General features: G+C 31.7%; 1 protein-coding gene across 1 annotated transcript in view; it reads right to left on the bottom strand.

Annotated features, from left to right (window-relative positions):
• LOC129234444 (protein N-terminal asparagine amidohydrolase-like) overlaps positions 1–13,731 on the bottom strand; it is a 61,994-nt gene that overhangs the window by 14,536 nt on the left and 33,727 nt on the right. The window contains exon 8 of the mRNA XM_054868447.1: positions 6,913–6,966. Within this exon, the coding sequence (XP_054724422.1) occupies positions 6,913–6,966 (54 nt within the window). The remainder of the gene's footprint in view (positions 1–6,912; positions 6,967–13,731) is intronic.

Genomic DNA, 13,731 nt, shown 5'->3' with positions numbered 1-13,731 from the left:
AAAAAATGACCACTTTTGCCGAAAAGATACATAAAATTAAACATTTAAAAAAAAACTTGTTATTGAGCCTCATTATACTACGGTAGGATTATAAGGACTTAGATTTTAAAACTCATAAATCCTCAAAATAAGCTTCTAACATTGGTAATTGAGATCAATTAAAATATACATGCATTAATCACTCTTTTAGTCTTCAAAATTACAAAACAATTTCTGCTTTTATTATGAGTTTTGCAATCTTTTGCTTTATATGGTTCAATGCTGTCGTTAACTTGTTCCATGTTCAGTGGTGGATCACTCCCCCCTCCTTCCCAAAAGTTTGAAAATTCAAAAACTTTCCAGGGGGAGATCACGGAAACCCCCCTTTCTCCAACATAACGAAAATCTACTGCAGTTGAGTTTTTAGGACTTGAATTCCAAAAATTTTCCAAGGAAGAGTCCCCTTTCCCTCTTGTCATCATTATATCATCTAAAATTTTCCACTCTTGGAGCTTCAATTTAGAAAAAAAAAATGACTAAAAGGATTTTTTTAACCCATCTTTTCTCCTAACGTTAGCAAAGTCGGCTTGCGTTTTTAAAACTCCAGTTCCAAAAAATTTCTGAGAGAAAATCACATAATCTCTCTTCCTAACATCAAAAAAAATGTGGAAAATTGAGTTTCTGGAATTTTAATATCAACGGATTTCCGGGGGAGAGTTCAGAACACCATGTTTTCGCCTAATGTCATTAAAGAAGTCCTAAAGTTACGATTCTAGAACATCAACTCTGAAAATTCTCCGGGGGAGAACCCCAATCCGATACCATCATTTAAAATTGTATCTTTGGAAACTTCAATATTGAAAAGTGGAGGGAGAGTTCTTCAACTGCATTGCTTCTTTTAACTTTGCTAAAGATGGCCAACAATATCAATTTTAAAACTCCATTTTTGTACAATTTCTGTAAGAAAGCCCCCCCCCCCCCCAACCTCTTATTATCGAAGTTTGCCTAAAATTACATTTCTTGGACTTCAATTTTAAAAATCTTATGTATCAAGATTCCGAACCTTGTCTTCTTTCTTAACGTCATAAAAAATGACCTTCAATTGTTTTTGTGGCATAAAATGGATGTGGATGTGACGATGTGTTCATGGTGGGGTTTAATCGACAGACTCTTTTGATGCTAAACCAGTACTTTACTGCTGAGCCAAAAGGATCTCAAGGCTCAGGGGCAAAGATGGGTTGAGTGCTCTTTGAATGTACATTACATAACTTCCCTCAAGTGATGGAGCGGTGAAGCGAGAGAGCGATATTTGGATCAGATGGGGCGCCGAGAAGCCAGGCATTCAGGCTTAAGCAATGAGACTCCTTTTGCAGATTGTTGCTGCGTTACATGGTGCTATTTGTTGAGTAGCTGGGTCACCAACATGTGCCGTATGGATGTGGAAGCAAAGTGAGCAAGCTTGTTCGTTGTGGTACACAAACCTTTGTGACGCTAACCCAGTACTTAAACTGCTGAGCCAAAAGACTCTCAAGGCTGGAGGGCAAAGGCCTAAGTCCTCTATGAGTGTATGCCAAACCTTTTTAGGATTTCAGTTTTGAAAAATTTCCAGACTTGAATCCTTCGACCCCCTATCTACCAATAATCATCGAAAACCGTCTAAAGCTGCGTTTCTGCCGATTCAATATCAAAACATTTCTAGGGAAAAGTTCTGAAACCCATGACTTCTCCAAATGTCACCATAGACGGCCCACAATTGCACTCTAAGATTTCAGTTTCGAAATTTTTTTGGGGAAAAGCCTTTGAAATGCCCTTTCCCAAGTATCATTTAAGGATCCTTTAAAATCATATTTCGGAACTCCAATATTGAAATGTAACTGAATCCCATCTCTTCCTTTCACGTCTCCAAAGATGACCACCAATTGCATTGTTGAAACTTCAATTTTGAAAAATTTCCAGAGAAGAGCCTAAAATATCCCTTCCTCCTCATACCAATAAAGATCGTCGAAGACAGCATTTTTAGATAAATTTTCGGGTGAGAGCCCAGTGGCAGATCCTATATTTTTCTGACATGGGACAAAAACTCGATACTGCCGTCATTACCCCCCCCCCCCTTTTTTTGACGTTTTAACTTTTCATTCTTTGCATTAAAAGCACTAGTAATATTATGTATTTTATGTAGTATAATTGGACTAGGAGGCACTATTTTAGAAACACAATAACTATTTTATTTACAAGATGAAACATCGCCAATCTGGAACATGCCACACTGAAATCGAATTATTTCGAGCTGGCATACCTGTTGACCTTGAGTTGAGTGCTACACAACATTGAAAAGAATTATTACAAAAATAAAATATGTGATGTGATAAATTATATACACAACAAGTAACATTTAATTAAACTCTTTTAATCACAAATAGTATAAAAAATAAAAATAATTTTAAAAAAAACATATTTTAGTCTTAAACTTATAAAAAATACATTTTAGTTTCTCACCAATTCCATAGTTTATTAGCCATTTGCCCCTCCCAAGAGGATCATCTGGATCCGCCACTGACACTGTTTCCGATTGGTCTAAAGACATGAACCATTTTAACTCTTGTTAATTGCTTGTCAATCATCTATTTTGACTATCTAATGCTTTCCATTTTCCAAATTAGGGCTTTTGTTGCAGGTTTTTTTCAATTATATTGCTCACATCTTTTTGAACTGAAAAAGGGTTCCTTGCAACACCGAAACATGCCTACAAATTTTTTTATGTTTTGTGCTTTAAATGCTATTTTGATTTCAACTCTTGATGCTGATATACAATAAATACTAGATTGAGTCAAAAGTTTTTCCTATTTTCACCTACAAATGAAATGTACAATGGTCACACATACTAAAGATTTATTATTCAAAGTAAATTCTATTATGAAGTATGATTTTGTGCCATCTGTCTGCCAAAAGTTCAATTCCAAATTTGTACCATTCGAGCAGCTTTGATGCAAAGAACTCGTGACATCCCGTCTTGACATCATTCAACTTAACGAACTGCCGTCTGGACAGAAAGTGAGCCAAGGACCGAAAAAGATGATAATACAAGGAGCTGTATGCTGAGTGGGGCAAGACTTCAATACCTTGAAGGTCTTCAAGTTTTTCCTTCGTCAATCTAGCTGTGTGCTGGAGGGTTGTCATGTTGCAGGAGTGAACGTTGTCTGTTGACTGGTGCTGGATACCGAGCCTTCAGAACTTCGTACACTTTTTGCAGTTGTTGACTTCAAAAAGTGTATGAAGTTCTGAATAGGTCTATAGAGGTTCTATAGAGGTCAGCGTTTACAGCACGGCGATGTGGAACAAGCTCAAAGTGAACCACTCCCTCATAATTCCACCATACGCACAGCATGACCTTCTGTTCAAAGCGACCCCGTTTGACAATGGATTTTGGGGGCTGACCAGGATGTTGCCAGTTTTCCCATATCTGGATTTCGGAAAAATATCCATTTTTCATCTCCAGTAATGATTTTTAGCTGACTAATTCTTAGCCGTTATGTAACCATTCTTAGCCATTAACAATTTGAAGATCTTGGGAGTTGAAAAGCAGTTCTTTGCAGACGTCCACTTGCCGTTGCTGCTGGGAGGGAGTCAATTCATGAGGAACTTCAGGACAACGCCTATTCACGAGCCCCAGTTGGTGGAGGTGTCGATTGATGGTACTTTGGGAAGGACCAAGTTCTGCTGATAATGCTCGGGTGCTAGAACTTGGCTGGTGTTGGATAGCTTCCAGCAACACTTCGTTATTGACAACAGATGGCCGTCCAGATCTTGGTTTCTCTTCAAGAGTTGTATCACCTTCCTTGAAACGCTTAAACTAATTTTGAGCAGTGTGCTCATACACAGAGCCTGGTCCCTCAACATCATTAATTTCTTTTGCCGCTGCCCTTGCGTTAAGACCTTTTTTACAGAGGAAACGCAAAATAACATGAATTGCTAATTTTTCATCCGACAACTCAAGAGACTGCAACGTCTACACAGGAACAAGAAATCACAGTAAATGATAAGGATTATCAAGGTCAAACCGTTCTACCATTTTAGATCAGCTGCGAAAGAACTGGAGTTTGCATATGTTACATTCAGGCCTGCCAATCCAGGACAGAGAAAATAGGAAAAGACTTTTGACTCAACCTGGTAAGTTTAACAAAAAATCCTTAGCCTGAAAAATCAGTTACCACGAAATGATATTAGGGTCCAGACTGTATACTGTGCTTAAGAGCCATTGTCTGTAAGGATCAGGCAGGTTGTGATTGTTGGGATTTTTAATTTTCTTTATTTTCACATTGGTTGTTCCTTATCATGAATGTAATGTAAATCCGAAATTTGAGCTTTGTCTGACTCACCGTTTTTGAGAAAAAATTTTTTGTTTAGGGGCGTGGCACATTTTTGCTGGTTTTTCAAATTTGCAGATTTTAATGTGCTGGTTGCTTGAAGCGTCCTTATAATGCCATGGATTTTTTAATTCCATATTACTATATGGTCTTGTTAGATACTGTTACAGCTGTCAAATCGGTGACACTACGAGGGCGACGCCCACAAACTCCGTTTAAAAATGACTGAAAATGAATTTTTTTCTATATTCAAGGCCAATTTTCTCGAATCGCCTTCATGATGACACCAACATTTTTAGATCATTTTCTAGCCACACTTACATACATCAAAAATATGTATCAAAATCGGTGTCACTATAAGGGCGCCAGAAGATATTTGAACTTTTATTCGATAAATTTCACAAAAACACAAATATTTAAAATCTAACTACAACTGTCGCCCTCATAGCAGAGATCTGATACTAAATTAGGTTGATAACCAACATGTTTGTCTAACATTTGCACGAAAAAAATCGGTGTCACTCCTATTATTTTTGGAAATATGATCGTTCGAAGTTAGTACGTTATGGCGTTTTTTTAATATTTATTTATTTAATCCCCCAGATAGTTTTGAACATATTTATTTTTAATTTAATACAAAAAAGTGTATCTTTTAACATAAACAGCTTTGGGCAGTATGTGCATCTTTTTCTTGAATAGAAAATGCCCGTTTTGATATAGGTACAGGCGGATGTATTGTGCATAATATGTCTAGATTATCATAGCAATACTCATCTTGCTTTTTCGGCCAAACAAATCTATTTATTCCAATTGTTCTTGACATACATTTGACCTCAACTTTCAAATGGATTTTATACGAAAAATGTATAGAGAGAAGCTCTTACAAACATCTTATATAAAAGCTTCAAATTCTCAACTAATAAATACCTCTACATTGCCATAGTTCAATTTAATGAAATTGGATGGGCCCTATCTTTACGAGCTCAGTTCAAGTTCACTTCAAAGCAGAAGCAGTATTTATAAGAACAATTACGATTGGTGAAAATACTGGGAAAAAACAACATCCCTGTCAAATTGCACACTTAATGAGAAATGCAGTTCGTAACGGGGAAAAAACTGTTCATTGCTTCAGAGTATTGTACCCTATGAGCCAAATCCCATCCCTTTTTTTTTCGATGGAAGAAACAAAAAAAAAAAAAAAAAAACGAATGCATTCTCAATGCATCAAATGTGAATATTGAAGAAAGCGAACATTCAGAATCTGAAACTGAATTTGAGGTAACGTAGACTAAACCGAAGAAAACATTAAGAATCAAATCAACCAATTTCAGAAAGACGGTCATCTTTTATTGAAAACTGCTAATTTTGTAGCACTAAAGCATGGGAAAACATGGTATTCCAGAAAAATAGTAGAAGTTGACCATTTGCAAGTTTAGGTCAAATGCATGTCAAGAACAATTGGAATAAATAAATTTGTTTGGTCGGAAAAACAAGACGAGTATTGGTATAATAATCCAGACATGTTATGCACAATAGATCCACCTGGTACTTATATCAAAACGGGCATTTTCTATTCAAGAAAAATACTCTCTTGCTGCCCAAAGCTGTTTATGTTATAAGGTACACTTCTTTGTATTAAATTAAAAATAAATATGTTCAAAAAAAAAAATCTGGGTGTGAAAATATTAAATAAATAAATATAAAAAAAAACGCCATAACATACTAACTTGGAACGATTATATTTCCAAAAATAATAGGAGTGACACCGATTTTTTTTGCGCAAATGTTAGACAAACATGTTGGTTATCAACCTAATGTAGTATCAGATCTCTGCTATGAGGGCGACAGTTGTGATTAGATTCAAAATATTTGTGTTTTTGTGAAATTTATCGAATAAAAGTTCCAATATTTTCTTTCGTCCTTATATTGACACCGATTTTGATATAGATTTTTGATGCATGTAAATGTGGCTAGAAAATGATCTAAAAATGTTGGTGTCATCATGAAGGCGCTTTGAGAAAATTGGCCTTGAATATAGAAAAAATTTCATTTTCGGTCATTTTTAAAGAGTTTGTGGGCGTCGCCCTTGTAGTGTCACCGATTTGACAGCTGTAACAGTATCTAACAAGATCTTATAGTAATATGGAATTAAAAAATCCATGTCATTATAAGGACGCTTCATGCAACAAGCACATTAAAATCTGCAAATTTGAAAAACTAGCAAAAATGTGCCACGCCCCCTAAACAAAAAAAATTGTTTTCTCAAAAACGGTGAGTCAGACAAAACTCAAATTTCGGATTTACATCACATTTATGATAAGGAACAACATATGTGAAAATAAAAAAAATTAAAAATGTCAACAATCACAAATGTTCAAAACTGCCTGATTCTTACAGACAATGGCTCTTAAACAAATCATTTAACACAACTCTGTCGTAATATAAATCTTTTAACACAATTTTTTTTAACACGGAAAAATATTTCTATCTTCTTTAATTGTTAAACATTTTGTACTGTTAATTCAAAAAATCAGCATTTTTTATAATAAAAGAAGCAATTCATTCTTACCTATTCCATAAATTACTGGCCAATTAATATTCCCCCGAAGAGAGTTATTTAACTCTGAAAAATAAAAAATATTTTTAAATAAAATAAATAAATCAAAATAATGGTAACAAACTCGTAAAACACATAACAACATAAATAAATTCAAAACAGGCAATATTTAGGGCGAAATTGTAAGAAATAACTTGAATAGTGATCCCTGAACTGAACTTAAAAACCCAAATTAAAACTCTTTATTCATTTTTGTTCCTATTTCGCGCACATTTTGCAAACTCAGACTTTCTCTAATTGTCATAGTGTGTAGATGTGCATGGTAGCTAATAAATGCAGCTCTTTTTCTACAAGTATATTATTATCAAACAGTGACAGTATAACAGCATGACTACATATCAAAATTAAAGGAATATAATTAAATATAGAGAGAAGACTGAATGAATGTAAGCTCTTTGCTTATGAATTACATCATATGAAGCAGTGAGAAGCAAAGGGATGTAAGTGCCAAATTAAAAATTTGAAGATAACCTGTACAAATGGAAGGTGAACCCTCCGTATTGGTGCAAGAGTTAGTACTCGTAGCTGTGGTAGGTGGTGCTGTACAGCAAGATTTAGAAAAAACAATAATAATAATAATGAAAGCCTACCTAGGATCTGAACTTTGAACATGTTTTATACTCAAAACTTAAAAAGCTCATTTACATCTTTTTGCTTCTCACTGCCTCATATATGTATCATCTGTAAATGTTTTAGTTAAAATTGGATGATTGAATTTAGAATTATTTATTATTTTTAACAAAAATAATAAAAGTTACGCATTAAAATAAAATTATAGTGAACCTGAGTTTTGAATGTTATAAAGAGTAGCAAATTTTCATTATATGTTTCGTATAGTGTCTTGAAAACTGAAATACTTGTAGAATTTTATTTCATGACATAACTTTTATATGAGTGAGCTTTTTTATAAAAGTATAAGGGAAAAGGGGACACATGCAAACATGGCATGTTTTACTAGGATAATGTCAAGCAAAAAAATCTTGAAGAAATCTCAAGTAATGGCAGTACCAGTCCTACTTCCTGATTAAACTTTTAGAGCAAGGAGCCTGTTTATGTTCCTGTGGTGACAACTTCTTTGTTTCAGCAGAAGCTGATTTAATTTTATCACTGTCTTCTTCATGTGAAAACATATTTTAAACTAACTAATATATAAGCTAAACTTGATTATTGTAAACCATTATACGAATGTTCAAGTACATTTATGACAATGTTTAAATTTTTTAATTAAATTAAGAACTTTAATTTTTTTTTTAAATTAGTTCTAAAGTAGATGATGGGGGCACACAAAATGTGATGTGAACACAAAATGTAATGGCACATGTGAACAATTTCAATATCCTCTCCGTAATATAAATTAGTGTAGGGTTATTATAAGCGTTAAAAAAAGTATAAAGGTTTAAAACTATCGTTTCACTACAATCGGTTTGTAAATTTATTGTTAATATTATTACATTACTCTTAATTATTTATTTTATTTTTTAAATTTTTTGTTACTAAATAATTGACCAACAATTTAACATTGCAGTTTTTTTACAAGGAAAAAAGACAAAATATTTTCCTTTAATTAAATACTGAAGTTTGAAATAATTTAAAAATTCTTCAACATATTCCGTATGAAACTTAAACGCACAACATAACTGGAATAAACTTTACATTAAAAAAAAAATTTTTTTGTATTGTTCAGTCTTATAGAGTTTTTTTTTTTTTTTGATTTAATGATTAGAACCATGCTACAAAACTTTAAAATTTGACATAGAGCAGAGTAATATAATTCAAAAAATATTTTATCGACAGTTACTGTACAATTTAAACTGACACAGTATAGGTTATAAAGCTGTCATTGTAATTGATATATACCAGGTTTGGTAAAAAAAACGTTTTTTTTTTTTTGAAAACGAGCTGATGTGTGTGCATCACATGACTTCCTTTTGTGCCAATTTAATGATAATAGCGTCTTGGAGTAAGTAAGGAAACAATAAATATTTTCACCCCTAATATCTAGCGAACCGTAGCAAAAAAAACGTTTTATACATATTTATTTCCCCATTATTGGCAATTTTAATGTGATTCAGTGGTTAACTCTTTAAATATCACCAACATTGGTCAATAATTAAAACCAGGTTTAAAATTTTCAAAAAAATATCGTTAAATTTTTTGCCAAGTTGGCGACAAAACTTAGCGGACGAAAGCTTTGCAATATATTGCCAAGTGTTTGACAAATTATAACACCACTTGAGTTAGCATTGAAATTAACAATGATTTAACCCCAAAAAGGTGTAAAAGACCCCCTTATTAACATCCGAATGCAACCAAAAGGGAAGGTGCATAACTAGATCCCACTAGGAATCTACATACCAAATTTCAACTTTCTAGGACATAGCGTTTTTCAGTTATGCCAGATACATACGCAAATACATAAGTACGTCACAAGAAAATTGGTTGTAATTAACTCAGGGATCGTCAAAATGGATATTTTGGGTGTCTATATGTTCCTAGGCATATATATCCACGTGTGATCGAATTCGAAAAAAACTTAACATTCATTCGGGGGTGAGCAAAGCGGAAATTAATGCCAATTTTTGAGTGAAAATTTTTTTCGTGAGTACAATACTTCCTTTTTTGTAAAAGGAAGTGAAACCAAAAAAACTTTTTTTGTTTAAACCAGGTTTTTTTGGTTTAAACCAGGTTTATTTGGTTTAAATACTATTAGTAAGAAAACAAATTTATTTTAGGAAAATCATGAAGATTTTGTCAATTAATTATTGAGGAATATTTAATATTCATATTTGTACCTAATTTCTTCGTAGGTAACTAATAACTAAGAGCAAAATTTTGTAATTTCATTTCCTCATATGTAGAGATTCCTATAGGAGAATATTGTTTGAAAATTTTTAACTATTACAAAAAAATACAATATGTAAAAGGGCATAAATAATCAAAGAAATAATTTACTGTGATAGTTCAGACATTATTAGTTACAAATAACCAAGAATAAATTCTTGTAAATTAATTTCCTCATAATTGTAGCTATCTATGATAAATAATAAATTAGAAGTAAAATTAAAATAATGCATTCTTAAACATGGAAAGTATTTTGCAGTATCTACAAATGAATCACAAGTCTGATGTACATTACAGAACTTTAAAAATCAAAAGATCAACGAATATTTTGCTTAAAGATTTAAAAAAGAGTTACAAATCATGTAATTTATTTACCTAATGTATCAGTGACAAAAATTATAGAAACAGGACAAGTAGGTTTTAAGAAAATAATTATGTTTTCCGTTGTAGACATTATTTCTCCTAGTTTAATGCATATAGGAATACATTTTTTTTAAAATCAAACAATGAAAAAAAAAAAAAAAAAAAAAATTATAGACTCAGTATGAAAACATCTTATAACACTCTTTTTAACATATTTTAAAAATGATGACTGTCATAAAAATTAATGTTTATTGATTCTTCCACCATTCATACATGAGACTTCTTTTATTATACTGAGATAAAGAAAAAAGGTTCTTTGAAAGGTGAAAATTTGGCATTAAATTTCTTTAAAAAAGCACAGAGTTACATGAATATTTTCTGTTTTCATAATTTTATATATTTTCTTTTGCTTTGACTGCATCAACTGGGCATGCAAAAAGTGTGCAGGTATAAGCGCAATTTTATGCCTATTCTAAGTGTTCTTGAACTTGTTTAGTTATTTTTTTCTCTTGTCATTTAAATATCAGGTGTCTGTCCAGGATTTTTCACAGGGTCTGTTTTTTGTAAAAAATCAACTAATTTTGCAAACAAAAAAAAAATGTTAAAACAAGATTTTAGAATCTCGAGATGGCACAAACTGCATCATTTAAACTTAATGTTGAGTGTTTCCCTCTTCTACGTTGAGAATGACTCTTAAAAAGCACAGAATTACGTTTAAAACTTATAAATTCTGTGATTTTAACAATAATAAAAAGAGATTTTATTTGTTTACCTCTTAACAAAGCTTACTAAATATCAAAAATTCGAAAAATCGGATTTCCATAGCGGATGCAAACAGATCGCAATTCTCAAAGTGAAGGCATCAAAAGTATAAAAACAGATTGTAAAAGAAAATTTTAAAAATTAATTTTAAAATTGCATTTTAGAGTCTTATGATAAGCATATCATTAATATCTGTGGACACAGTTGAAGCAAAAAAAATTAAACCATCGATTCAGCATTTTAATTTTTGATTCATAAAAGAAAATGGAATTTTGCTTTAAAAACTTGAAATAAGCATTCTAACAAAAATAAATGCTTTTTATTTATTTGCATCCTAATAAAGCGAAGTTAGGTTGAAAAAAGAACAAAATATGCTTCTCATAATATGATTCTCATATCGGATGTTAAAAGATGGCATTTTTCAAAATGTAGACATTTTTAGAAAAAAAAAACGATAAGTAAAAGAGCTTATTTAAAGTTAATCATCCTTGTTAGCATCGAAAAAATTAAACCCATATAATTTTCTCCCAAAATAACAGTTAAAGCAAATATTGACAAGCTGGTAAAATGATGAGAATATTTTCTAATCAAGTCATTATAAATGTTCAACGCCAGATGCAAAGTTGGTAACCCTTACTATCCCTTTGCAGTTCTAAGTTCATTTCGCTAATATGTATTATTATTATTGTTGTTTATTAAATCATGAGCAGGTAGACATACCAACCTCTTTTCAGAAAAGTTTACAGCAACATAGCTGCCAATTAGCTGTGATAAAACAAACAAACAAAATTATTTAAATCCAAACTTATTTTCAGCAGTTAATTTCTTTCCAAGATACTAACAACAAGCATTATATTCATTTGGCAGTAGCAATTATTTATAGCTTGCAGGAGCATCACAAGAGTGCTGATTTTTTTTTTTTTCTTTGCAAAATTAGCAGATTTTGTATAAGCTGATCCCTCTAATTTGACTTTTAAAAAGGTTCCAAAAATTATCGGTTTTATACACCGAAATATGCGTTATTTTGCTTTCAGATTTGCTCTTTCAATAAACAAATTGTGAAAGAATTGTTCTTGTTTATCAGAATTTTGTGAAGGGTCCGTTAATGGACAAATATCCTCTGGCCAGACCCCTAATATTCTAGCGTTAAAATTTATATACACTATGCATCGCTTCAATGGTACATTATCTATCTCAATAAGTCTGAAGTAATCAAGCAAATTAGGTAGTAAATGAAGTTTTGGTTGAAATATGCTTTTTGAACTATTTTGAAATGCAAAAGACTGAAACAGGGTTCATATTCTACTTAGAAAATTAAAAGTAAGGAGTTTTTAAGGAGTTTTGCAGGAGTTCATTTTAATTTTTAAGGACTAATTTCAAGTTTAAGATGCATTTTTTAAAACATATTTTAGAAAAAATATGTACAACTCTAATATTATTTATTTTTGCTTTCATACATTTTCATTTTATTGAATGCACAAACATGTAAAATATACATTTACTGCTTCTTAGACTTGAGCTGTCTCGGAATCAAACTTAAATACTAGGAGGGGGGGGGGGGACCAATGAAATATGTTTTATTTTGAAAAAAATAAAAAAAGATATTGATTGAAAATCAGTATTTTCTCAAAAACAAAACACACGTACTAAAAATTTCTTAACCCAAAAAAGACTTTAAAAAATGAAATATTTGCTAAAATAAGAACTATAATGAGCCGACCGAAAGTATTAGATGCAGGCTTGGAGTTGATTACGAGAAAATGTAATCGATTACGATTATGATTACCAGCTTGAAAAATAGGAGATTACAATTATGATTACGATTATAATACTCTGTCAAAACGTAATTACGATTACAGCAACGATTAGATTATGTCAAAAATGTAATCGATTACAATTACGATGTGCCGATTACGATTTTGATTACGATTACAGACTCGTGAGAGGAAATGACATGCACACATATACTATATTATTCTCATTATTATTTTGCGGCAACAATGTCATAGTTAAAAAATTATGATTTTTGATTGTGCTTTTAAATGCTACATAACTATTTTGACCATATATCCTGCACAGGTAATTAGGTGTCCTATATCCAAATGACTTGCCACATTATAATGCATTTTGTACATGATTTAAATTTTCATTATTATTTTTCATGCAACCAATACAGTTTCTAAAATTTATGTACTATATTTCTACATTCTATTCTCTACAATTTGCTATAATATTATTTAATTCAACCTATTTTTTGAAAAAAAAAAAAACCCTTTGTATTTAATTTTGCAAAACATGCATAGTATTAAAATATATTCAAATAGTATAAATAAATGATAGGAAAATAAATGTTCAAAATAAATACTGCAATCAAGACAATTTTTTATTGCATTTTAATAATACCAATGCTTTAAATGTATCATGTTTCATCCTCATTCTCTGTGAGGTATAAAACTTTCAGGCAATACTGAATAACCGCTCAACAGGTGCAGATGATGCACAAATTGAAAAGTACTTGGAAGCAATTTTGCTCAGTAATGGGTATACATGAATATTGGATCCCCAGTATTCTAGGGGATCAATATTATGCTCATTTGGTGCGCTAGTTTCATACGCATTTATTTCGCTTTCGATTTTCTCCTGTATTAAGGAATTATTATTTTTGTAAGTGCAGGCTGGTTTTTCTAAAAATGCGAACAATTTCCCTTTTTTTGCAGGCTGTTTTGATGACACATCTTTTGTGTCCTTATCTTCTAATTCAGTGCAAATGTTATGACAGTCTTTGTTGACATTATTTCTTCCTTG

The sequence above is a fragment of the Uloborus diversus genome, chromosome 1 (assembly GCF_026930045.1).
Source record: "Uloborus diversus isolate 005 chromosome 1, Udiv.v.3.1, whole genome shotgun sequence".
NCBI lineage: Eukaryota > Metazoa > Arthropoda > Arachnida > Araneae > Uloboridae > Uloborus > Uloborus diversus.
Note: the sequence above shows the minus strand (reverse complement) of the source record. Positions and strands in the feature narration are given on the sequence as shown.